The sequence below is a fragment of the Camelina sativa genome, chromosome 2 (assembly GCF_030686135.1).
Source record: "Camelina sativa cultivar CO46 ecotype springtype chromosome 2, ASM3068613v1".
NCBI classification, from domain to species: Eukaryota; Viridiplantae; Streptophyta; class Magnoliopsida; order Brassicales; family Brassicaceae; genus Camelina; species Camelina sativa.
This window is the reverse complement of record NC_141881.1, coordinates 23,227,938-23,254,589: the sequence shown is the minus strand read 5'-3', so window position 1 is coordinate 23,254,589 and position 26,652 is coordinate 23,227,938. Positions and strand designations below refer to the sequence as shown.

The 26,652-nt window shown below is 34.2% G+C and overlaps 4 protein-coding genes and 1 long non-coding RNA gene across 20 annotated transcripts; 2 read left to right on the top strand and 3 right to left on the bottom strand.

Annotated features, from left to right (window-relative positions):
- Nucleotides 1-3,037: 3,037 nt before the first annotated feature.
- Nucleotides 3,038-6,969, top strand: LOC104729324 (uncharacterized). 16 transcript variants are annotated; one of them, XR_015582021.1, is made up of 9 exons: nucleotides 3,038-3,247; nucleotides 3,357-3,408; nucleotides 3,527-3,782; nucleotides 3,875-3,925; nucleotides 4,039-4,076; nucleotides 4,157-4,225; nucleotides 4,359-4,443; nucleotides 4,559-4,654; nucleotides 6,553-6,969. It is a non-coding gene; the product is annotated as an uncharacterized LOC104729324 (long non-coding RNA). The 16 variants fall into 16 exon arrangements; XR_015582002.1 differs by lacking the exon at nucleotides 6,553-6,969 and adding an exon at nucleotides 5,669-5,896 and having other exon boundaries at nucleotides 4,043-4,076; XR_015582020.1 differs by lacking the exon at nucleotides 6,553-6,969 and adding an exon at nucleotides 5,627-5,896 and having other exon boundaries at nucleotides 4,043-4,076.
- Nucleotides 6,970-15,736: 8,767 nt separating this feature from the next.
- On the bottom strand, nucleotides 15,737-17,737 carry LOC104729313 (transcription termination factor MTERF8, chloroplastic). Its single transcript, XM_010448254.3, has 2 exons — nucleotides 17,327-17,737; nucleotides 15,737-17,207 (listed from the first exon to the last, which is right to left on the bottom strand). Exons 1-2 carry the CDS (start codon nucleotides 17,562-17,564, stop codon nucleotides 15,934-15,936), a joined length of 1,512 nt encoding a protein of 503 aa, XP_010446556.2. The 5' UTR covers nucleotides 17,565-17,737; the 3' UTR covers nucleotides 15,737-15,933.
- Nucleotides 17,738-18,281: 544 nt separating this feature from the next.
- On the top strand, nucleotides 18,282-20,827 carry LOC104729303 (uncharacterized). Its single transcript, XM_019236061.2, has 6 exons — nucleotides 18,282-19,056; nucleotides 19,142-19,304; nucleotides 19,406-19,582; nucleotides 19,675-19,758; nucleotides 19,972-20,053; nucleotides 20,149-20,827. The coding sequence occupies exons 1-6, from the start codon at nucleotides 18,962-18,964 to the stop codon at nucleotides 20,649-20,651; spliced, it is 1,104 nt and encodes a 367-aa protein (XP_019091606.1). The 5' UTR covers nucleotides 18,282-18,961; the 3' UTR covers nucleotides 20,652-20,827.
- Nucleotides 20,721-21,146, bottom strand: LOC109128880 (uncharacterized). The gene has a single exon (XM_019236067.2). The coding sequence runs from the start codon at nucleotides 21,080-21,082 to the stop codon at nucleotides 20,834-20,836; it is 249 nt and encodes an 82-aa protein (XP_019091612.1). The 5' UTR covers nucleotides 21,083-21,146; the 3' UTR covers nucleotides 20,721-20,833.
- Nucleotides 21,147-21,325: 179 nt separating this feature from the next.
- On the bottom strand, nucleotides 21,326-24,095 carry LOC104729294 (flavone 3'-O-methyltransferase 1-like). The gene is made up of 4 exons (XM_087487992.1): nucleotides 23,430-24,095; nucleotides 22,346-22,656; nucleotides 22,193-22,257; nucleotides 21,326-21,874 (listed from the first exon to the last, which is right to left on the bottom strand). Exons 1-4 carry the CDS (start codon nucleotides 23,840-23,842, stop codon nucleotides 21,572-21,574), a joined length of 1,092 nt encoding a protein of 363 aa, XP_087344118.1. The 5' UTR covers nucleotides 23,843-24,095; the 3' UTR covers nucleotides 21,326-21,571.
- Between the last annotated feature and the right edge of the window lie 2,557 nt (nucleotides 24,096-26,652).

The window sequence follows — 26,652 nt, the reverse complement described above, 5'->3', positions numbered from 1 at the left end:
TAGCTTTTAAAAAGTTTTTAAATATTATAATTTTTAAATTTTAAAAGTTTAAAATATTATAAATATTGAAACTTTTTAAAAGGTTCAAATTTTATATTTCGAAACCTTTTAAAAGTTAAAAATACTATAAATATTGATGTAAAACATAAATTATCTTATTTATCTACGTTTGCGCTTTTTATTTCTTATAAGCTACAAAACATATTTTGTGTATGATTTTATAGATGAGTTGGTATTCTTTCATTAATTTTTTATTTTTGGGTCTAAGGAAGAATGATTGACTTCGCAAGACCTTGATTTGATGTTTGAGTCGAGTTTTGGAGTTTAAAGAAGAAAGATGGACAACAACCACACAAGTTTTATTAGCTATACATAGGCATGACCAGAGTTACGGTTGTCACGGTTATGGTTTATTAACCATTGGTTATGGTTAGAAATATTGTTTAACCTTAACTATAACCGTTTAAATATTGTTTAAATATTGTTTAACTATATACGGTTAATGTTAGTTGAGAATATGATACAGTTGATATTATTTGATGATATAACATAATTGATATTATTTATTATAATTAATATGTTCTTATAGTGTACTCATATTTCTATATATCATATGATTCATATTAAATAAATTATTATTAATATATTTTATTATGTTTTTAAAATATTATAAACCAAGTAAGGATTTTGGTTGGAGAAGATTCTAAACGTGTGGATCTAAAACAAAATAAGTATATAGATAAAATTATCAATAATTGGATGCATGTGTTAACTATACTGCTCTTCATGAATTTTACAAATTTTATGAGAAAATAAATAATTTTGTTCTTGGAGTTTGATGGGTTAACAAGTTGTGTGGTAGTCTAAAAAAAAGGTTTTTCAGTAGAAGAATGTGAAGAAGTTGACGAGTAAGAAGAAGGAAAAAAGTATAACGAACAAACCAGACGGTAAAAGTAAAAATGAAAATTACCACAAACTTTGACAATAAAAATGATAATACTAATTTTTTTTTATAAAATAATATTTATTACTGTGATCAATTATATATAATTTTCATCAAAATATATCTAATAAACCCACGCGTAGCGTGGATTCAAAACCTAGTAATAATAGTAAGAGAGACACAGAGAAAAATAAAAAGAAAGAAACAACAAAACAACTAGTATTTTATTATTGGAATTTAAGATATTTCAATTATAATTAGGAAAAAAACAATACTTAACTTAGGCCAAACTTAAATAGAATATGCAATCTAAAGCATTAAATAGAAAAAAAAAAAAAAAACACATTATTAAAAAGTAATAAAGTATATTTAAAATTAAGAACAACGAATTCCTTTTCCAAGTAATCCCAGTAGAGCTTCAGTTGACCCCATTCTTCGAGATCTAACCAATTCTTCATATCACTCCAACCATACCCGAAATAATATTTCCTATTCATCCACTTCAGAACAACCGTATACAAATATTTCTCTTCGCGATCGTGGACTTTCACTAGAAGACCCTCTTCCTCCAGTTTTTCATTGGTAATATATTGATCACTGGTAACATCGACATCGGAATTCATCTTCGCGACGACAGATTTTACTTGTTCTGTCGGTAATGTCACATTATGGGCAACATCATGCTTTGTAAGCACCCTTGAGATGATCAAAACTGGATCTAATGGATTATCATAATTCATCTTAGCTAAATAATTCTTTTTTTTAGCAAAGATGCTTTTATAAGTATTTTGTGTGTTCACGATGCCAACATATATATACATCTACTAGGTAATAACCCGCACATAGTGCGGTATAAAATAATTATTTAATATTTTTACTGTAATTTTTATTTACAAAATCTATTATATTTATGGGTAATTGAAATATTTAAAATTCGATTGTGTAGTATATATCTATAAAAAAAATTGTATAAGAATTAAAATTTAACCCGTGAGAGTTATTATAATATCAATCTTATATTATTATATCATATGAACAAAGGGTTCTTAAAATTCATTTTAAAGATTTTATGAAAATATAATTAAAGGATATAATTAAGTTAGAAAGATAATATAAAATTTTAATTATGGGTGTTAATTGTATTTTTGGAAAAATACAATAGTAAATAAATGTAAATATTTTTAAAAACTGATGACAAATAAAAGAAAGAATGTCATGAGCTATGTAATGCTGACACCTCAGCATTTTTATCAAAGTGTTCCTCTATTAATATATAGGGGATATATATATATCTTATATAATAAAATAAGATTTTTTTTACATGCTCTAAGAAATTGTTATATAATAATGTAAGATTTTCTTTTAATAATTTATAAGAAATTGTCATTTGGCAAATGGCATTCTATTCTGTCGACATGTGTTATTTTCATTTTAATATTTTTAGTGTCTTTTTTTCAATTGACTTTATATAATACTAGATATACGCCCGCGGTACATAGTGTCTTTTTTCAATTGACTTTATATAATACTAGATATACGCCCGCGGTACACCGTGGGGCTATTTTATTTTTTTTAGGAACACATAAAATAAATGAATAATTTATTTGTCTATATATGTAAATAATTAGTTTTATATTTTTTAAGTTTTTAAATTTATAAAGTCTAATATATTGTCTAATTTATATTGTCTATATCGATTTTGTGACCGCGGGTTAATAATTGAAAATATCATTATTGTTCATATAATTCTATTGGATAAATTATTAGTCTATTTTTGTTTCTTTGTATTTGTATTTACAATGTAGTTCAAAATCTAATTTTAATACTATTGTTTTAAATAATTAGATGAGCTTACCATAATTTGACATCCATATATTTGTGTGGGCAATAGTTTTTTTTTGTTGATAGAAATATCTGTTAGATTTTGCAATATTTGTTGAAATTTAAGTTTTTTTCATTCAGTAAAGAAGACTTTGTTCGAAAATAATAATGGACCAGAAAAATTGAATCCAAAAATTTAAAGTTGATGGGTTTTAGTAATGTCCAGGCCCATTGTGAATTTTTTTGCTTCACCAAAACAATTTACGGTGGCCAAAAAGAAAAAGAAAAAAGACAACAACAAAAGAAAAACGTAAAACAAAAAAATGGTTGTCTCGAGAGCAAAAGTCGATCCGACAACATAGATCAGATTCAGTCGACAATGGATCAGACAACCTCTATTTTCGAATTAGAAAACCCAGAGTAAGATCCATCATCAATCTGTCTTAATGGAGTTTCCGATGTCTTCTTCAATTGATAAGTGAGGTAATCTCGTAAATACTGTTTAGATTCCGATCTATTCTTTCTATTTCTGATTATAGCTCAGAAACTGTTAAGATTCCTGCTTGACTTGTTCTTTTATGTCTGATGCCAGCGTTTTAGTAGAGCTTGAAAATCTATAAACGAATATGGGTCTTCTTTCAAAGGTTAGAATCTGAATCTAAATCGGTGTTGAATTTTTTTTTTGTTGTTTACATCTTCTAATGTTTAGATTTATTATGAAGTTTATGTTTGTCATAATTTTGTGATTTTTTAAAAAATCAGGAACTCGAATGACGAACACTTAACCAAAGATAAGTAACGATACCCATTTCTTAATTTGTAAATACATATGACTTATAGATCCAAAAACTCTAATCTTTTATTTTACCTGGTCAGGGTTAAATTACTTTCAATAAGAGGAAGCCTAGAGACAACAATTGGATTGAAGTTTGGCCTAAAACTTACCTATGAGTTTTGGATTTCTTTTTCCTTGCAAGTAGGGAAAAATTTCGTCTACAATGGATCACTATTCACTAAGGTAATATCTATATCTGTTCTTTCTAATTATGTGTGATAGTTATCAAATGATTTATATTAATCATTTATTTGATCTTCGATGTATGATTATAGCTTTTGAGTGGAGCTTGGAGATATATAATCGAATTGAGTCTTCTTTCAAAGGTTTGTAGCTTTCCATCAAAATTGATTTTGAATATTGTTGTTGTTTACATGGATACATGTTTAGATCTTTTTTCAAGTTTAAGGTTTCGTTAATTATTTTCTTTTGTTAAAAGTCAGCAAAAAGAAATGAAGAACACTAAATCAAAGATAAGTAATGAAACCCTCTTATTGATTTGTAGATGCCTCTACTACAATCTTTTAAAACTCTAATGTTTAATTTTACTTGGTCAGGGTACAATTACTTTCAGTAAGACGATAATTGGGGAACAAATGTGTTGAAGGTTGACTTATAAGAAACCGGTAATTTGGATTTCTTTTCCCTTGCAAGTAGTTTTCGAATAAAGATAAGATACTGAATCTTTGTTTAGTTTTATAAAGACTGTATTTTTCATTTAAATCAAGTCTAATGTGAAACTGGTTTTATTTTTGTCAGGGTAATTCCTGTTACAGGATTACATAAGTGAAACTTTGAAAATAGAAGTGGAAGAGTAACGAAGCAATCTATACTATATATATTGGTAAGTTATTCAAATAACACTTATATTCAAATAACAGGCCTGGTATTGAAAATAATCTAGGTTTACTGTTAAATGATCTCAAACTTGTAATATTTAAATGTTTTTATCCTTGTAGGATTTTATCTTCACAAATCTGAGGACACAGGTGATGATGCTTCCATGAGAGTCTTGACAGTATGTAAATACGTGCTCGGCCAAGGAACCCCACAAGGTACATGACATTCTTTCATCTCTATCATATAAAATGACTAAGTTGGATTAGTGATTGCAAATGTTATCCCACATAATAATCATATAGACATATTAGCAGGTAAGAATTATGTTTCGTCCCATAGCTTAAAATTGAGTTTTTTGGTAGGCTTGTTATTGGCTTCGAGGTCCTCCAATTCACCCATACTCACAATTTGACCAATAATCTCTGCAGAATGAAACATATAAATATATATTGAGTGTATATTAAAACAAATGTATATATAGATACTTACCAACAAATATGTGGGGATTAGCTTGACCACTGTGGATGTATTTGAACTCAGTTAAGGTAAGGAAGCTAGCATCAGAAACATGGTCACTGTCCATGACCATAGTTCCATTGGTAAATGACATCTTGTACAGATGCGTGGTTGGTCTAAATTGACCAGTTGCATAGCTAAGAGCAAATGTCTCAATGAAAACCCAGTTACCAATAGGAAGCCTATTCACATATTTGTTTACCAATTCCTTCTTCACTGATGCATGAATCTTTTTACTCTGAAAGAATGAAAGACATAAGATACATTAGTAATAGAAAATAATTGTATCTCGTAAACCTAAACATTAGACCTTACCATCAAGTCTGACAAAACCAACTCAAGTGTTTCACCAGCGTTTTCGGTATTTAGACGCCATGAATGGATGACCTTCACTTGAACCCTCCATGAGGTTTTGTAGGGGCGAACGTCTTTCAAGAAACCAAAAGTATTATTTAGATGTTTATATGTGTTTGCTTGTGTATAATCTTCGTTTTAGTTGAGTATTATTTATAGGGAAACCGATTAGGTCATATAACACATTTGTTAAGATATCAAAAAGATCTGATGAAGCTAGTAATTAGGGAGATAATTATGTGTTCTGTTTTTTTATGGTATCTTTATGGGATATGTTATATTCTAAAATTTAATTCTGTTTAGGTTGATTGATTTAGGACATCCGTAATTGTTGTTAACAAATTTTGGAAATCAAGCAGTTTAAACAGAAATCTCGGAGAAGATCATTGTGGAAGGGAAGAAAAATCTGTCTATTAAATTGTTGAGGATAAACGATTGTTATGAAAATATTTTTGGGTTATGTAATTTTATAAAAAGGATGGGCTTGGGCTAGTCCAAACGATTGTTATGAGAATATTTTTGAATTGTAATCGTAGAGCCCAAATTTACATTTTTACTAATAAAGACAGTGGTAGGGTTGTAAATAAGTTGGAACTTGAGGAAGATTTTCATAAATTTTTCTGAATTTGTATATATATATATACATTATCTTATTTATCTTTATTTTTAGGACAAAATATAATTTGATATTATAATGTTCAATTTATTCTTTCATTTGATTAGCATATTGTCCCATAATGATTTTCTCTTTTATTTCTTTACTTTAATAGATAAAGATGCTATGTAATTATAGTGTACGGGCAGATTGCCTTGCCCGTTCTTCAAGATCTTTACTTTTTGCTACTTCTTTTGTAAACTCTTTTCCTCCGGTTTGGGCTACCAACCTTGGAGTTATCTTCTAATTTAATGTTTGGTTGACAAAAAAAAAGATAAAGATGTAATTACATCTATTAAAACAGAAATAAATGAGACCAAGAAATAAAAGTAAGGATAAACAAGAAATAAATGTATAATATCAAAATATATTTTGTCTTAAATACGAAGATAAATAATATAATATATATCATAAAGTCAATTAAAAATACACTAAAAATACTAAAAGAGAAAATGACACATATCAAAGAAAGAAAAAGGTGTCAAATGGCAATTTCTTACAGCTTGTAAAAAAAGAACCTTACTTTAAAGATTTCTTTTTTCATCAATAAATCAGTTCATATGAGCCAATTAAGTTTTTTACTTACAGAACAAGTTGCGGAGCTGTGCGCGTTTAGCATGCCAAAGAATCTGCACTAACATTTGCAGTTCGAGAAGCATGACCAATCATGCACTGTATGGCCTTCCATTGATTGGTGGTATCCATAGTAGGCGACGGACCACGGAAAGAAGTACACTTCTTGCAATATCATCAGTCGCTTTCCAAGATCTATCGACGAAACACCGATAACTGTATAAACCAGAGATTGTGCTCTCCCTGATCCTAGGAGAAGAACCGATGTGAGCCAAGAGAGAGACAATGCTATATATGTTACATTTTATTCATGGACTAACGCACGCACAAACTAATCCAAGCACGAACATTAATGAATATACAAAAGCTTAGCTTAACTCTATAAATCAAGGCATGTAAAGTATTAATGTTGATGATATCCAAGTGAGAAAATCAAGATGATTCCTAATTACCGCAAAGTGATAGTATTTTGTTGGTTCTCTGGACTTCTAGGTTGATGAGGTTTATTACTTAAACCTTTTTCCAAGATGATCATATGGCTAGGGCCAAGGCCAACTTATTTAGATTTTAAGCCCAATTCCAACTTAAGAAGGAACATATTGCTTTCAATCGTCTCAACTCGAGTGTTCTTCTTGTGTTTTGTGGCCGAGACGATGGCAGCATCCTAGCCATATGATCATTGTGTTTTGTGGCGAGAAAGAGAGAAAGGCTCGGGTATAAATTTTAACTATACTTTTTTTTGTTATATTCTTGATATATTTTTTCAACATCTCATATTTTTTTTGAGAAATATCCTATACTAACACCATTTTACGTTTTTCTTCCAAAACAAGCATATAAGCTTAATTTTTCCAAATGTAGCATTAAGTGATATTTGATATTTAATTTAAATACAGAATTTATTATTTTAAAATTAAACTCACGATTTTGGATTTCTCTAGTGAAGCTTGTCGTGAATCACCACATCTGAGATCTAGCTCATCTTCAGCCACTTCCAGGAGAAACGTCGCCATCGTTGCATCTCTTTCTGGGCTCCGACGTTGACCGGTCAGCTATTTTGTGTAGGCACACGACCAAGAAAATGCGTAAACGATTCCGATCTAAGAAACAGAGTATGGGATCTATCTCGATCTGGCCTTTCAATAATCAAAATGAAGAGTTGGATTTGAACCCTGCTCCAATCTCACCTCGCCCTCTCACATGACTACCTCTGAATTTGAATAATCACTTCCAAGTCAACAAAGATGATGAAGAAAAGGATAAATATGAAAAAGACGATGATGAGAGACCAAGCAAATCGAGAAATTACATATTAAGTATATGGTTTACAGATTTGCTGGAGTTGGTGAAAGACTCTTGTCATCAGGACAAAGAGAAAGATCGTCGAAGAGGAAGAGGAATAACGATGGATATGGTGGTGAGAGGTGGAAGAAAGGAGCGGGATTCAGCTACTTGGATTATGGGAATCTTATGCTACAAGATGATAAAAATAATGGTAAGATTATGTGGGAGAGTTTTAAGTATTCGTATGAATTATGATTCTTTTGAGAAGAAGTGTAAGCTGTTTAGGAGTGATTGAATTCGGTAAAGTATCTAGCTTGCTATGAGTTTTTGAATTGTTTTGCTAATGGCACAGATCAACTTGGTAGTGTTTCTTGGGATTTTAAGGTTAATCAATCTGGTAGTGTTGCAGAATTAGTTTAAATGTGATATATAAGTAACGTGAACTGCTCCCAAAGATTTCTTAATTCGAATTGCTCTCAGGCACTAATATTGAGACACCTCTTCAAGCTTTGTTCTCCGGCACCGGCGAAAGCATGAATCGCCAGCGTCGGGATTCCTCTTTCTCCTTTGCTTCCGTTTTCTTTCTAGCTTCGTCCTTAATCTCCTTTCGGCGTGTACCTCAATATTCTCAAACTTTTACACCCTCCCAATCTTTGCTCAAACCCTCAACCTATTCCGGTCAGTCAGGATCCAATGGATTAAGAAGGAGGATTTGGCTGACATCTCTCTCCCAGATCCAACCTCTGCTCACAATACCAATTCAACTGCAAGTATTCCGAAACTCACCCATGGCGTGCAGATCCAAATTAAGTCGAATCTCTGCTGAAGAACCCTCAAAGACCATGAGTACAGTGGTTCCGTGGAGCTCGTTCTCCCCAATGAGGTTTTTCTCTCCGTTGATTTGCTACCCGCCTTGTCGCAGCCTCCGTGTATCAAAGGGAACCCTAGGTTCTCACCTGGTGGACCTTTCCTCACCTTTGGGCCCTAGAACCAACTCTCGACCCAGTACTAGAAGCTTGTGCACAAACCCAATACGACGATAGTTCAGGTCTGTCGTTATCCTTCTCTTGTCCAAACCTTTTCATATGCTGCTTCGATTATTTGAGTACGGTGGTCAAAGACTCCACCTGAAGAATAATTTGACATCATTGAACTGGTATTGGCAATGTTTTTCTAAAACCCTGTTACCATACCATCTTTTGGCCAAGCTTTGTAAGAGTATACTCTCACTGCACTTGTATCGACGATGTGATTTTGGGCTTAGATTCTCTATGTCTAGATCCGGTCTTCATAACCCTCTTTCTGAGGTTTTCTAGTGTTGAGGTCAGTTGAACGGATTGTACAGGAACGACATTATGACCACACCTCCAAGGAGCATTGGTTACCGTTGCCTCATCATACATCCAGCCCCGTATTCCTTGTGCCCTGAGTCCATCTATGTGAAATCTTTATACTTCTTGAATACAATTCTTACAATGGAAAGGTATCTTATTTCCCTACTGCAGCTCCCTTTTATGATTCTGTTTGGTGAATGGTTTAAATTACTGGACCCCTTTCAATAGTGTAAATCTAGCTGTAGTGATTGTCTACCTAGATCTGTTTATGATAATGTTATTGCAAGCTCAATTTCTCTGGAAATAGTCATCTCTGCTTGGTCAAGTCGAGTTCTCCTCGGAAGCAGAAGGTTCATTGTTTTAGAGTCTTTTGAGAGATATATTTGTCGAGGCCAGTTGAATAGCACTGTGTGGAAGCCTACATTGCTGAATCCTAACTTAGATTCTGATCCAACAGTTTGCTTGAATCCGCTGATAGTACCCTCTGCTCCAATTTGTCAACTACTACCACAAGGTCGAAGACTCGGATCTGATCTCAATTCTCAGGGCCAAGCCGACTACAAGTTTTGTGTGGATTTCCTTAACCTCCATGGCCAATGGCTTCATGTGAGGGAGGACCCACCTGCTCTGTTATGGCTTGTCACCCACCAACTGCGATTCCCGGTTTCACCTCCTTCAAACGCCATAAGCACTTGGCAACCATCTAACCCCTTAGCCTCCTCCATGGAGCACACTTTTAAAAGCTTCTATGCGTCTATCGTACGAGCGAAGCATGACCACTTGTTGGTCAGGGATTTCCTGAAGCTTGTCTTCAAACTTAAATCCTACAAGACATCAAAAGATCTTCTATCCTTTGCAAGCTCCTCAAGGTTGTGCATCTTCTTGGAAGACTCATGTAGTCTCTATCTTTACATTTCTTGTAACCTTTTGCTGTTAAGTTGTAAGAACATCCCTCCTTCGAGGCTTTAAATTTAATGAAAGTTGTTTTGTCCAAAAAAAAAGATATCTCTTGAAGTAATGTTAAAACAAAAATTGAATTCATGGACTGGCCATATTGTTGAATAAGGTTTTCAGCTCTAACTCAAGTGATTGATGATATACATGATAGCAAGTATTTCAAGAACAAAGCTTAGAGTTGATGATGAAGATGAGAAAATGGGCACTTGAGTGGAAGTTTGTGTTGTCATTATGGAAGGTCTTCCTAAATTTCAAGAATGCCTTCATAAATATTAGGATGACCTTCCTAAACGGATGTTATGAAGTATTTTAGTGTTATGTCTATGATGTCTTTGAAATGTTTCTTTACAAGATAGAATTATCTTTTGTCTTGTGTTGTAGAAGCGTGTGATATATTTGATGTGTTTAATTGTAATGTGGGTTTTTTTACATACTGATTTCAGCAAAGAAGAAAGAAACGATGTAAGGAAGTTGAGTATGTTGTTCCAAAAAAGAGTTGATGATGAACAAGATGTTCCATGGCAAAGCGCACAACATGTTTAAACTATCCTGAATTTAAGCAAAAACACTTTAAACATGTGATTTTTTTTAACTACTATCTTTATGAAGACTATCCTGAATTTCAAAAGTCATTCCTAAATATTATTGAACCTGAAACAACCCGACCCCCTTTTTTTTTTTTAACAATTAAATACAATATATAATTAAGCATCCCATACTACTTAATTAACCAACCCAAACCACAACTCAACATTAAACCAGCAATAACATTAAGCACAGCGGAAACATACCAATAATACAAAACCAACAACATCATCAATACAATAACATTCCTAACCATTCTATCCGGCAACCTAACATAACACTAACCAAGGTTCCAACAACATAACCAACAAATCCAATAACACACAAACGAGACCCTAGATCATCCTCCTCCTCATTGCCATGATTCCACGTCACAAACCTGCACACCACAAACAACAATTGAGATGCGTAAGTATTATCACAAATACTTAGTGAGGCAATCCTCCCATCTACTGGACTATACACACAAGCAACTGAGATTCCAATGCTTAACAAATGACAACCAAACACAACAAACCAGGAAAAATCACGAAACAAGCAACTTGGTGTCGACCGACACCAGAGAGGTGTCGATCGACACTGACCAAACATGGTGTCGATCGACACCTAACTGGTGTCGATCGACACTCCCTTCGCAGACGTGAACTGCACGAATCCGAACGACGAACCTCCGTTTCCAATCATCTCCAATCCGTTCCAACCTCACCCAAAACCTTCAGGAACCTATAAGAACCATAACACAACCACCACAAGCAAGAACAACACCACTAACACAACCAATCAAGCAAGAACAACACCACAAAGCACCACCAATCAAGCAAGAACAACAAAGGATTCTCAGGCTTAGATAAGCCATGGTCATGCACTCACCTTATCAACTGATTATAACAACCAATACAACTAGTTGAGACCCTCCTAACGTCTGAAACAGCCCAGAAACGCCCTACAACAAGCCACACAATCAAAAACGACTTATAACAAAACTGGACAGAAACATCAGAAAAGAACAGTCTCAAAGACGTAACTCTAAAATAAAAACCAACCGTTAACTATCAAATCACTCAGGTGAAAAGCTACCCCTAGACGTCACGAAGCTTCCCACAAAATTTCAGCACGATCAGGCACCACACGAGACCACGATCTCAGTTAAAATCTCCGATGGTCCCAACTCGCGTCTGAGAAAACGTGTCTCACGAAACTGCCAATAACTCATCGAGTTTAAATCCAAATCTACTTATGTAAAAAGGCGAATGACGCTGAAAGACTTGGAAATAAACCTACCAAATTTCATTACCTTTGAGAATGATTTGATATGCCGAAACTGTTTCCTCCCAAACCCTAACGATTCTGATCTTTCTCCTTTAATCTCCTTCACACCACAATAGGCTCTCTCCTCTCTCTCTATCTCTGAAAACGGCGACAAGACACCCTAAAAACCTTAATTTGTCGCTTCTCCACTTATAACACGATTTAGGGATTTTCCTTGAACCAAACCGAACCAAACAGCAATTAAAACGAACCGGACCAAACCAGAAAACATGGTGTCGATCGATACACCAAGGGTGTCGATCGACACCCACACCAAAACCTTAAAAATTGGTTCGCGGATGTTACAGAACCCTTCAAAATTTTAAATATATGTGTTTCTAAATATATAATTTTGGTATATTTTGGATCAATGTGTCAAATACTAGTAGATTATTCCATTAGTGATGGGTAATGATTTCATTTTTGTGCATATTCTGATGTTTGGGAATCTAAACTTTTTTTATGAAAGCCATTATGAAGTTCAAGGAAATCCTTCCTAAAGTTCTTAGAATCCTTCCCAAATTTCATACAATCTTTCATGAAGCTCAGTTACAGTTAAAGCAAAGTGCTAACATAAACATGTGAGAATGTTATACATCATACAAGTACCAAAAAAAAATTAAAAGGTTTCTCAATCATCATATATGTCTAAACAACATATATAGTAAAATTGGATAAAAGAACACAGTCTCATCTGCAGATTTCCAAAACATACTTGCATCTTGTATCATCTGCATCATGACATAGCTTAGAGAAATCTTCAACCCCATTCCCTGCAGTAAAAATTGAAATCAGGGAATAAGTATCAGGAAAGTGTTCATGAATTCTCAACAATACTTCCTCAATCTTCAAATGTGACTGTGATGGGAGATGGGATGTGAATGATTTCTAGTCTGAGAGCCATCATTATCAATAAGAAAACACATTGTTGGGAGATGGGATGTGAATGATTCAGACTAAGAAAATGTTATCATTCTAACTAAACCAATCAGCTCACATTCTCTCAAGTTCAGTTATATTGTCAACTTGGGTTTGATTGTACTGAACGAACTCAGATAATAAGAAAGCAAATTCCATCAAGCTCACCTGCAACACAATTTCAATTCCAAAACAATTAAATTTTCAGAAGATACTTGAAAATTAATGATCACACAATAAAGAGATCAAAACCTGAGAGAGATATTTGAATCGAATCCCCATCACAACTATTAGATCTAGATCCAAATCGAAACAAAGTTCTCAATTTCTAGTATGAGAGATATCGTAATGGAGCAAACAAAAAAAAACAAACCTTCGTCACTCCCGTCATGGGATTTATCATGGTTGAAGGTCACAAATCAGAAAACTCTCCATACCAACACCAACTAAATCATTCAAATTAAAATTAGAGATAGAGCTTGGGACCTGCAAAGCTTGGGCTATCTCGTTTTTCTGAACAAGAGCTCGAAGATCTCTCTGGTCTTTAGATTCATGCTTGTGCTCCTTTTCAATGTCGAGAACGCAATTACTGGTTTCACTGACTTCGGATGACTCTCATATCTGATTGGGTTCACCGGTTGAACATCGTCTGCTATTGAATTTGGAATCGGTGGAAAGAGAGAAGTAAGAGAGAACATGATTGTTGCAATCTCACGATTTTGACATTGTTATAATTTTATTAATATTTTATTTATTTTAATGATATATAAATTTTGTGCTAATTTTGGAATTTTTGAACTTGAGTGCTAGTTTTGGACTTAAAACTTAAATTGATGCTATTTTTGAGAATGGCCTTTTTTGATAATTTAGAAATATAAAATAATAAAAATAATAATAAGAGACGACACTGAGGAAAATAAGAAAGAAAGAAACAACAAAACAACTAGTATTTTATTATTGGAATTTAAGAAATTTTAATTATAATTAGAAATACAAAAACCAATAGTTAACTTAAAATAGAATATGAAATCCAAAGCATTAAACAGAAAAAACCGGAAAAAAATACATTATTAAAAAAAGCAATAAAGTATATTTAAAATTAAGAACAACAAATTCCTTTTCCAAGTGATCCCAGTAGAGCTTCAGATGATCCCCTTCTTTGAGATCTAACGAATGCTTCATAACACTCCAACCAGACCCGAGATAATATTTTCTATCATGCAACCTCAGAGTAACTGTATACAATAATTTCTCTTCGCGGTCATGGACTTTCACTGGAAAACCCTCTTTCTTCAGTTTTTCATTGGTAATATATAGATCACTCGTAACATCAACATCGGAATTAATCTTCGCGATGACAAGTTTTACTTGTTCTGTGGGTAATGTCACAGCATTGGCAAGATCATACGCTGTAAGCACCCTTGAGATGATCAAAGTTGGATCTAATGGATTCTCATAATTCATTTTAGCTAAATAATTCTTTTTTTAGCGAAGATGTTTTTATAAAGTGGAGAGTATTTTGTGTAATTTTGTGTGTTTATGATGCTAACATATATATATATATATATATATATTATATGATAAAGTAAAGGTTTTTTTTTACAAGTTCTAAGAAATTGTCATTTGGCACTCTCTTCTTTCGACATGTAGTGATTTTCTCTTTAATACTTTTAGTGCATTTTTCCAATTGACTTTATATGAACATTATCTTATTTATCTTTATTTTTAAGACAAATTATAATTTAGTATTATACATTATAAGATGCTCAATTTATTTCTTAATTTGTGTAGCATATTGTCTCATAATGATTTTCTTTTTTATTTATTTACTTTAATATATATTTCTCTCTAAATATTTATAAATTATATATATTTAAATATACTTTAAATTTTTTTAAGTAGAATGAAATTGCATATCTTATATAATAAAGTAAAATTTTCTTTTAACAAGCTCTAAGAAATTGTCATTTGGCACTCTCTTCTTTCGACATATGTCATTTTCTCTTCAATATTTTTAGTGTATTTTTTCAATTGACTTTATATGATATACATTATCTTATTTATCTTTATATTTAAGAGAAAATATAATTTGATTTTATACATTATAAGATGGTCAATTTATTCTTTAATTTGTGTAGCATATTGTCCCATAATGATTTTCTCTTTTATTTCTTTACTTTAATAGATATAGATGTAATTACATCTATAAAAGAGAGATAAATGAGACCAAGAAATAAAAGTAAAGACATATAAGAAATAAATGTATAATATCAAAATATATTTTGTCTTAAATATGAAGATAAATAAGATAATATATATCATATAAAGTTAATTAAAAATACACTAAAAATACTAAAGAGAAAATGACACATATAGAAAGAAAGAAGAGGATGTCAAATGACAATTTCTGTAAAAAAAAATTTTACTTTAAAAAAGACATTTTTTTTTTATCAATAGATCAGCTCATATAGAAAAGAAGTTGTTTACAAACATAATATGTTGCGGAGCTATCCGCATTTGACGTGCCAAAGAGTCCGCACTAACATTTGTAGTTCGAGAAACATGACCAATCATGCACCGCATGACCCAAATAAAGGCATCTACTTGTACATGCAACAGGGAGAGACTACGCGGTAATTGGTGACACCCATAGTCGGCAACGGACCATTACACATCCATCCTGCACCTGCAAAATCATCTGTCGCTTTCCAAGATTTATTGACAAAACACCGATAACCTGTATAAACCAGTGGAAGAGAGATTTTGCTCTCCCTGATCCTAGGAGAAGAACCGATGTGAGCCGAGAGAGACAATGCTACATATGTTACATTTTATTCATGGACTAACGCACGCACAAACTAATCCAAGCACGAACATTAATGAATATACAAAAGCTTAGCTTAACTCTATAAATCAAGGCATGTAAAGTATTAATGTTGATGATATCCAAGTGAGGAAATTGTGATATAAACTCTCAGTTGTAAGTTCTTAATGAACTTTTGTCACTGAATCATAAACAAATCATTTCGATGTCTTTGGACGCCTTGGAGAATCTTTCAGCTGATACTGTCAAAAGCTTGTTAAGAGACATGTTTTCACCTCTGCTCTTCAACTTTTCTTCATACCGATGCTTGATCCTGCTATCAAGCTTGTACCCAAGAAATGCAGGGAATGCAAGAAGCTCTTCGACTTCACGACCCATGTACTCGATCAAATACTCCAGTTTTTCCTCTAAAGAACTATAATTATACTGCAGGACTTGAGGATGCTTTGTGCTCATAGCTAGAATGTCTTCAAACGAAAGACCGTAGCTCAAGTACAGTCCAATCACCCTCTGCATATTGTCAGAGCTTGTTCTGGTCACAGCTCCCATCGCAAAAGCCAGTTCCTTTGTTCTATGCTTATATCCAATCTTCACCAGAAACCCGAGTTTGTGCGAGAGATTATCTTCAGATAAAGCTAGATACAACGGTGCTTTGCTCAAGAATTTGAACATGCCAGGGGAATCAAAGCCGCATTGCTTCAGAAACTCTATCCTCGGTCGCAGTTTCCTCTCTTTACTAGTGCTGATAACATTAGGGAACACATGAACAATCTTAAACACTTGCTCGGTCGTCAAGCCAGCAAAAGACTTAAGAAACTCAACATGGCTGTTCATATGCTCAACACTATAACTCAATATAGCTGGGAGTCTACGTAGCACGGTTCCAGTGGCGAAATCGTCTTCCCCGCTTAGATCCCTAATGAAATCAACCCTAGGAATCAACTGACTATCCAAGTCACTATTGAGAATCACTGGCCGCCTCGCTATTATACCGATTCCACCAAAAGGTTCCAAGAAACTAATCAATCTCTCAATGTCTTCAACTGATTTCTGATACAGCAGTTTATTTAAGTACACTTTGCTCAATACGTGAGAGATCTTTTCTTTAGGTATACCATGGAGGATAAGCAATCTCACCTTCTGAATGAAACTAAGCAAGATAGATGTTTCTACCACAGCAAGTAAGCGCTCAACTAGTTCAGGCTCAAGCCTTCCTTCGAGTTCATCAACCAAGAAACTAGTAACGGGATCTAATTCTACTGAAGTCAATAAATTAGGGCACTTTGCTATCAACCCCTGAAGCGCAAAGCCATTGATTTTCAGAATTTGAAGAGAAGCAACACGAGCACTGATTTTATCCAAAGATTCCGACTTTATATCTGGGTTCTTCTCTAAAACCATCTCAGTTTCTTCTTCTCTAAACCCAATATCTCGGAATAACGAAAACAGAGACTCTGCAACTGCAAAGAAAAAAAGCAGCTACTGGATCAACGCACACCAAGTGTTTGTGAATATGCTCCAGAGAAAAATGAACACATATAGTTAAAGAGAAGTGTATCAGATATTCAAATTAACTTACCAGTTTGACTTCCGGCGTTAATTGGAGAACTAAGGCAACTACATCGGAAAACAAGAGCAGTTTCCCGACGATCTAAGTAGCGGAAAAGCAATGGCCGTAGCTCAGACCGAAATGTAGAAGAAGTAGGGAAGGCTCCATGGGAACAGAGAGCTGCCGTAACCGGCGGGAGGTGAAGACGGAGATTAGTCGGCGGTGAGAAAACGGAGAAGGAACAAGAGACAAGAGATAAGATCACCATGGCTCCTATATCCAAAAGCCAAAACCGAAGATTTTTGATTTAACGGTCGTATTTGATTTAAGATTGGGTTTAACTTTGAGATGTACCAAAAAACGCTGCTCAATGGTATTGGACTTTTGGGCCTAATGAGAATATTCAATTTTTATTTTTATTTTGCTTTTTTTTTTTGTGACAAACTTTTTTAAAAAAATGCAATAGTGACATAGTTAAATTTGTGATATTTTGGGTTACTAGTAAATAGTTAAATCTGTGAAATAATGAATAGTTAAATTTAATCATTACATATAAATTTACTAGTAAATAGTTAAATTTGTAAATAGTTAAATTTTCCATTGGTAGTAAATAGTTAAGTATATATTTAACTAACATATACCTAAATTTGTGAAATAATGATATTATGGATTATATACTTTACAACCAACACAAATTTTTTCTTTTTTTTTTTTATAATCGCTTACTCAAAAAGTGTTATTAGTTACATCCACAAGACCACAACTAAACCAATATGACACAGAAATCAAAGACCTGGTAAATAGATGATCAAACGTGGAACATGAGATAGATGAGTTAATAATGCTAGTGAAACACAACCCCCATAGTCAAGTCTTCCCAAAATAAAATAAAAAGTCAAAAATTTTATACTATAGTCAATTTTGCTTTCACACACTTATCAAAATAGGACATTAAAAAAACGTTACGGTATATAACTGAAGAAATAAATTAGGGTAAAGAAAAATAAACCCTAAAAGATTTGAAGTCTTCCTCCTCCCCAAAATAAAAATCAACCGTAAATATAGAAATAGTCCTTATTGATGGACGGTGGTAGTCGTCGTTTCACACTCTCCGTCCACCATTTTCATTCTCCGCCTCTAAAAAAAAAAGCATTGTCCTTTCGAAGCTATACATCAATGGCCACTACTACTTATCGTCTACGAAATAACCCTTTTAACCATTAGATTAAAATCTCTCCTCTTCTTCTTCTTCTTCACCACCACTCGTGTCCCTTTCTTTGTCTTCTTCCTTCTCACCGCCTCTCTCTCAATCTTTATCCAACAAAGATTCGATTTTTCTTTTCTTCCAAGTTTCAACATATATAAAGCCATACCCTTTTCTTTATCTTCTGTGTCAAAAAAGTTATGGATTTGCTTGAGAGTATAATCTTAGGGTTAATTACAGGATGGTTCGCCTTTGTTGTTGGATTGATCATAGGATAGGCATGGAAACCCAAATGGGTTTCATCTTCTTCTTCTAATAACGGAGAAGTCAAATTGCGTTGTTCTGCTCCGAGATCTTTTGATTTGTCTTTACCATCTCCTTCTTCAAGCTCTGTTTCTTCTCCGTTAAAGGGTTTTGGATCAGCTCCTTGCTTGAAAGCTCTTGTTTGTGATACATGGACTATGGCTTTGAGACAACAGAGGACAACTGTTTCTCCTGATTCTTCTTCATCTTCTTCGTCTGATTCTGCTGAACAACATGGGGGTTTAGTTTCAAGGTAAGTTACAATTTTTGAGGATTGTGATTTTGAGAAAATGTTTTCTTTTGGTTTTGTTGATTTTGTGTATTTTGGGGTTTTGTAGAGTGAAGAAAACAGAGGAGAGGTTGCCTAATACTGTAACGGAGTTGGATTTGAGGCATCTTGTGCAATTGGTTGAGAGGAAAGATGGTGGTCAAGCTTGGATTCAGATGATGGATCGTTTCACTTCTGGTATGAGATATCAAGCTTGGTTGAGAGAACCTAAGGTAAGTATTATTTGTTCTTGTGTTGTGTGTTTGAAGATAAAGTTTTTGTTTATCTTTGTCTTGAATTTTGAATTGGGTCTTTTTGTGTGTTTGTTTTTTAGAATGGTCCTACTGAGTATAGAAGCAGAACTGTGTTTGAAGATGCAACTCCTCAGATTTTAAGAGACTTTTTCTGGGATGATGAGTTTAGACCAACTTGGGATACAATGCTTTCTAATTCCACTACTGTTGAAGAGTGTCCTAGTTCCGGAACCATGATTGTTAGATGGATACGCAAGGTAAGTATTAGACTCTCTAGTTTGTTTTTGTAACATTTTGATGATTAGTTCCTAGTTTGATCTTTCCTTTTGTGTATGTTCCTGTGTTGCAGTTCCCATTCTTCTGCAGTGATAGAGAATATGTGATCGGTCGCAGGATTTGGAATTGTGGGAACTCTTATTACTGTGTTACAAAGGTATGTTACTAGTAAGTAGTAACAAACATGGAACCGTTTACATATTATGTCATAAAGACTGAAATCGAATTGCTAGCTTGTCTCTAAATCGGTTAGTTTGGGGAAGTTATATCAAAAAGGAACAAGAAGATGAAGATAATATTCGATTTTTGCATTGCAACGAATCAGTTCCAGTAACAACACTCTTAAGATCGTTTCTTGTTCTTGGTTCAGGGAGTGTCGGTTCCTTCTGTACCGCCTAACAACAAACAAAAACGTGTAGACTTGTTCTACTCGAGCTGGTGCATTCGACCAGGTAAAGATCCTTATCCAACACTTTGTCATCTTTCAAGAACCGAATAACTCAAAACATAGTGTAACGTTTTTCCTAATATGGTTTAATTAATGCAGTGGAATCAAGAAGAGACGATGGAGTAACAAGTGCATGCGAAGTGCTTCTGTTTCACCACGAAGACATGGGGATACCGAGAGAAATCGCAAAGCTCGGAGTGAAACGAGGAATGTGGGGAGCAGTGAAGAAGATGGAACCCGGTTTACGTGCTTACCAAACACAAAGACTATCAGAAGGAGGAACCAAGCTTTCTCGGTCTGCTTTCATGGCTCAAATTAACACCAAGATCTCATCAGAACATCTCATTTCACTCAGCAACGGCGCATCACCTGTCACTGAAACTCCCGTTACTCAAAACCAAGGAAACCGAGCTGCGAATATAAAGAAACTGTTGTTCATCGGTGGAGCTATTGCTGTTGTCTGCAGTTTGAGCGGAGGAGCTTTTGTTCCTCCTGCGTTTGTTTTAGGGTTTGGGAAGAGGTTTGGTAACGGTGGAAGAAAACGTCAGCTCGAAGGAACAACAACAACAAGTCAGAGTCATCAGACTACTTCTTCTTCATAGAATCTTGAAACCGAATATAGATATAAAACATACGGATTTAGCAGATTGAGAATAATCCAAAAACGCAGATAGTTCCAGATTAGTTTTGTAGTATTGGAGTAAGCTGTCTGATCAATCTTTATACAAAGCAACATTTTTTTTTTTTACAAGTAATAATAAAATAAAACTTTACATCATGATCATCAAAAAGGAAAAATTGTTTCAAAACAATGAACACCATCGAGCTCTGGAGCTATCCTCATCGGTTGTATCTTCTTCGTCTTCTTATTACTTTTTTCATCGTCAGATGAAGTTTTACCGGAGTTCTTGTGTTGTTCTGTCGCCGCCGACTGATTACCACCGGAGCTCTGTTTCTGATTACCGGAGAACTTCATCTTGAAGCCATTGGATTCAGCGTAAAGAGCTTCAAAGGGGCTAAAGATAGACATCATCTTCTGAATTCAGTTTTATAGTTTTTGGAACTTTTTGTTTCTTGACGAGATTAAGGTTATAGGAGACTATATATTTATAATCGGTAACGAGAGAAGCAAAGGTAGAAGAGTCTAGAAAGAGTAAGAGAAGTTTGAGAAGTTTTGAGTTGATGAAGATTCGTTGAAACTAGTTTGGTCGGTGAAGGAACAGAGTCCACGTGGATGATTGTCTGAATATGAGATTGATTGGTCTAATCGGACTGATTCAATAATAGCTCGTTGTTTTATTTTTCTTATAATTACATAAACAAAAATACAAAGTACGGTATTTTTTATAAGAAGTAGAAAAGCCAACTCTAATCAAACTCTTGATAAACCATTATTAAACACCATAGTTTATAGAGAACAATAATAATAACACGAGTAAAACAAATTAAGGTGGGTGAAGAAGTAGACGTAGACATGAGATCATGTTTACGTATAAATCATCATTAAAAGGACATTTTTGTTTTAGAGCTTCTTGAGCAACTCAATAAGGTTAACACCAAAAGCGTCGCAGACAACTTTGATGCCCTTGAAGCCTGATGCTTTGGCTAAAGCCTCAAACTCTTTCTCAGTTCGTTCTTTGCCTCCGGGATTGTGAGCCAACATAATGCAGTCGACATGGATCACTTGTTTGGATTTGAGGCTTGAGTCTGGTGTCTCTGGAAGTATACACTCTGCTAAAATCACTTTTCCATCCTCTGGTAGCGCCTCGTAGCAGTTCTTCAAGAATTTCACGCAGTGTTCGTCGCTCCAGTCATGGCATATCCACTGTTACAACAATATGATAAAATGTTTCCTTCATGAGTTTACTTCTAATTTCAAGAATTTTACTCCCTCCGTTTCAAAATATAGGATGTTTTAAGCAAAGCACGCAAATTAAAAAGTCTTTACTTTTAACAAGTTCAACCAATCAGAAATAATACTGCATAATATAAAATACTAAACTAATCTAAAAGTTGCATTGAAATTTGAAAGCATCCTATATTATAAAACAACAAACTTCTCCAAAACATCTTATATTTTGAAACGGATGGAGTAGTAATTAGCACTTTAGTCTGAAAAAACTTGATTTTAATGATTACTAACCTTCATGAAAATGGCATCACCTTTAGGGACACTTACAAACATATCTCCTCCAACATGTTCAATTCCTGCATTAATTTATAGATAAGACCACAATCTTTATAAAAAATATATAAAAAATTTGGATATGCCAAATGTGAGGAAAATGTAATATACCGGGATGAGAAGGAGCATCATCGATGACATGTGGGAGATCGAAGTTGATGCCTTTAAGGTTAGGGTACTTGGAGACAATCAATTTGAGGGTAGCACCAATGCCACCACCAACATCAACCAAAGAAGTCAAGCCCTCGAAACCCTTATAGGTCTCAAGTAACTTCTTCATGGTGACTGTGGAATGATTAGACATTCCATTGTTGAAGACCTTGTTGAATCTAGGGTCAGTTCCGTGGTACTCGAACGCACTCATTCCATAAGCCTTGTTGAATGGAATTCCACCATCAAGAACCGCATCCTTCAAATGGTACCTGAAACATGTCTCATTGGTATCAGTTTACGAAAACACACACACACACTCCCCAAACTTAATTTAATCCTTAACTAATTGTTTTTTTTCCATTCAAATTCTAAACCCTTAACTTTTGGTTATCACTCTACTAACAATAGTTTAGATTGGTCTCAGGATTGAACTCTATTTTAGATTAAACTTGATCCACGTCAAGTTGAGAAAGAGCTACCGGTATGCAAAAGAGAACCAGCCGGTTATTAAAGGAGAACCAAAATCAGAAATTTTAATAAGGTAGCTGACAAATATCTTAATTATTTGTAGTCCAATAATCGGAAGACCAATTCTTTTCCTAATGTATACCTATTCTATTTACCTCTTTTGCTACTCAGTAATCGGAAGAAGTTCTATATTTAAATAAAGCCAAGAACATTAGTCAAGAACATAACAAATAAATTTATAAACAAAGAGAGATATAGTCTTGTGTGCAAAAAGCCAAAAAACAAATAATTTGTCTAGAAGGTCGTCTAACCACTAAAAGAATTGTATATTATATGGTTTTCAAGTGGAAGATGGTAAACGTGTCCTTGTGTCTGTATTTGTCTGATTGTCTTTGACACTTTGTGCCTCTCTCTATCACCTTTAACCTTTACCTTTGCACAATTGCACTATAATCACATCAACCAAGAATCATAGCTTATGAACTCAATTTCTAACTTGATTTACCATAAGATCTATTGAAAAATAAGAACTATCATGATAATTTTGAGGAAAGATATCGAAAAAAAGCCTTACCAGCTTTCCATGAGAACTTTGTCTTGGTTCATGAGACAAAGAGCAGCGATCGAGACACCATCCTCGTTCTTGGTCAAGTACTTGCAAACCGGACCAAGCCCGTAAATACGCTCGACGCTGTCGCCGGAAAGTTTACGGTTGGAGCAGGTGAGGACGGAGTAAGATGTAAGAAGACGGAGGATACGGTCGAGCATGACAGGAGCTTCAGGGTTTTTGGTCGGAAGCTGAGAAGCGATCTCGGTCGGAGACATGGGAGAAGCGTTCTTGGCCATGATCTCGAGAAGGTCAAGGTCTAAAGCCGCTTTTAAAGCCATCGGAAGAACCGAGGCACTCGCTAGCTGCATGGCGAAAAGGGCAGCTTCGTCATCGGTTACTTGCACCGGAGTTATCTGTGTCTCCCCCGTTGAACCCATTTTAGTTAGAGATCTCGAGTTTTTTTTTTTTTTCTTTTTCTAAGATTGCTCTGTTTTTTGGGTTTCTCTTGTAATGAGGATTGTGTGATGGGTCAGAAGTGGAAGTTGAGAGAGTTTTATTTATATGAAAAATAATAAAGAAGGTAGACGATTGGCATATTTTAACGCAAAATTCTGATCTGGCAACATGATTTGGTCCAATTGAATATCGAGTCATGTCAGTTTTTTTTTGGTATTTTACCATATGAATAATATATGGCCTAACGTCGAAAATATAATATAAATAATATTACGGGCCTAGTAGGCCAATGTAAATTTACTATTTCTTACACTAATAAGACATCCAAACAAATTATTAAGATCTGTTCTAAAAAAGTAAAATAAATTACAATTCAAGTAGCATTTTAATTTCTTACATATGTTAAACTTTCTACGAAGCTATTAAATTCGATAACAAGTAGCAACTATGCCATTTTAGCGGGATCTAGCTTAGTACTTCCCAATTTAATGTCCTACTCTCTTTTTTTGTCACAGTTTGATTTAATGTACATACTAAAATTAATTTTAAACAGAGTAGGTTATATCTAAATGATGATAAATCGATCATAAATTTGTTTGAGGTTGCGTCAGTGTGCTATACTGCTATGACTATGAAGGTTGTCATATTCTTGTAAAACATACGTCATTTTTAAACAAACTCCGCTTAAAATTTTGCATGTGCGTCGTTAGCTCATAAGTCTACTTATCAAGTCTTTCTAACATGAAAGTTTTTTCTCTAGTTAAGTATATATAAATTTGTCATCCGATTATTTTTTTCTTACATAACAAAACCTATCATATATAATGATATCTTAATCAGAGATTCCAGAGTGTATTATTGATAGTGACCAATCGTTATCAAGAGAAATCACAGAAAAAGGAATCAGTTTGATCTCTCAACCCCCCCCCCCCCCAAAATAAGCCTTTCAACCACTAACCAGTAACCATTACAAACTTTTTACTTTAGATTAATATATAGATATATATATATATATATATACAATTTTTAGTGGAAAATCTAAATTACTTATTAAAATTATAAGTTTTACGTTACTAAAATTTCTAAATAGTTGATATATTCTGAAGGAAAGTTGAAAGTCTTAACTAATCAAGAAAGTGTGGATGGTACGGTTAATTAACATACATGACAATCTGAAGCATTTTATGGGTCATTTTCGTTTTATACAATTTTTCTTTTTTTAACATAAGCTTGAGTTAGTTCTCTCTTAGGCAACCATTATGAAGAATCATAGACAATGGAAATAGTATTTCGGTATATCATTCAATGGTACTTTACATGGCTTTTATAGAATACAATGAGATTTTATAATATCTAATTACAATTAATGTAAGATACGATCACAATCATATCTCAATCACAATCGTATCAATTAACATTGACCAGATCTTTGTTAACTTGTTGTACAAGTTGCGGAGTTGAATCCATAATACCCTCCCTCAAGTTGGAGCATGCTGCTTGCAAATGCCCAACTTGAACTTGATCATGTCCTCATCTTCACATCTCCGTTTCGGTATTCATCAAGGTGTTATACTCCACCGTTGAGTCTCTCGGTTTTTCTTGTCGTAATCTGGTTCATCGATGTCACAACACAAGAGTTGTGTGTGACACAAGGATTCCTTCAAATCATTCAAGTCGTGTTCTTGTTTCTTGGATTCGTCGGGTTCGTCAGGTTCGTCGGGTTTGTCGGATTTGTCGGGTTCATCGGGTTTGTCGGATTCGTCGGGTTCGTCAAGTTCGTCGGTTGCTAACAGAATCGCTAAAACTTCTTCATGTTCATCTTCTTGCTTTCACTATCACATATATCTTTTCATCATCAGATCTAGGCACCGTCTTCATCGTTGTCATCTTCATCACCGTCGTCTTTGACGGTCGTCATAATCGATCCACAAAGATCGACCTGCTGTGATACCATATTAAATTTGGGCTTTATTATGGGCTTCCAACTCAAAACCAATTGGCAATGATTGGAGAAGCCCTAACCCTTTATATATTACTCAAGTCTCTTCACATCTATCAGATGTGGGATCTTTTCTCCACACGCTCCCTCGAGATAATGGCTATTCTAGCTGTTAATCTCGACAGAATCCATTACACCCCTTCGAGATAATGCTCTATTTTTTCAGCTATCTCGATGGAATTGAGCATTTCTTTTGGGCCATCAATTAATGGGGTGATCGGGCCTCTATCCGGGCCAGATTAATTAACGGGCCAGCGTGTGTACGCTCTGATATGTAGAATCGTAGACAGTGGAAATAATATTTCTATATATTATTCAATGGTACTTTACATTGCTTTTATTGAATACAATGGGATCTTATAATATCTAATTACAATTAATGTAAGATACGATCACAATCATATCTCAATTACAATCGTATCAATTAACCTTGACCAGATCTTTGTTAACTTGTTGCACAAGTTGCGGAGTTGAATCCGTAATACATTAAAAAAGTTACCAAGTTTTTACTGCAGTAATCGAACTCAATATTTTTTTTTTGTTAAAGGAATCGAACTCATTATTGAAACCAAATTTAGAGTAGATTAGATAGATCAAATAAACAAGATTAATAAAAAGGAAGAAAAAGGAGACTTGAGACGACGACTGAGCAATGCAAGCGGGACAGACAAGTTTGGTGACTGAGGGGACCGGACACGCCATACTTGTTCTTAACTCATTGTCAGTTTATGCTTAAAATTAAAAATAGTATCATTTTTTTCAATGCTAAATCATTTCTTGACATTTGCTTTC

Bases quoted from the DNA above. Each gene is read 5' to 3' on its own strand.
- LOC104729313 (XM_010448254.3), bottom strand. From the start codon at position 17,564: ATGGTGATCTTATCTCTTGTCTCTTGTTCCTTCTCCGTTTTCTCACCG. The intron at 17,208-17,326 runs GTAAGTTAATTT...TTTTCTTTGCAG, and splicing joins TAACGCCGGAAGTCAAACTG to TTGCAGAGTCTCTGTTTTCG.
- LOC104729303 (XM_019236061.2), top strand. From the start codon at position 18,962: ATGGCTTTGAGACAACAGAGGACAACTGTTTCTCCTGATTCTTCTTCA. The intron at 19,057-19,141 runs GTAAGTTACAAT...GGGGTTTTGTAG, and splicing joins CATGGGGGTTTAGTTTCAAG to AGTGAAGAAAACAGAGGAGA. The intron at 19,305-19,405 runs GTAAGTATTATT...TTTGTTTTTTAG, and splicing joins CTTGGTTGAGAGAACCTAAG to AATGGTCCTACTGAGTATAG.
- LOC109128880 (XM_019236067.2), bottom strand. From the start codon at position 21,082: ATGATGTCTATCTTTAGCCCCTTTGAAGCTCTTTACGCTGAATCCAAT.
- LOC104729294 (XM_087487992.1), bottom strand. From the start codon at position 23,842: ATGGGTTCAACGGGGGAGACACAGATAACTCCGGTGCAAGTAACCGAT. The intron at 22,657-23,429 runs GTAAGGCTTTTT...GACATGTTTCAG, and splicing joins AAAGTTCTCATGGAAAGCTG to GTACCATTTGAAGGATGCGG. The intron at 22,258-22,345 runs GTATATTACATT...AAATTAATGCAG, and splicing joins TGATGCTCCTTCTCATCCCG to GAATTGAACATGTTGGAGGA.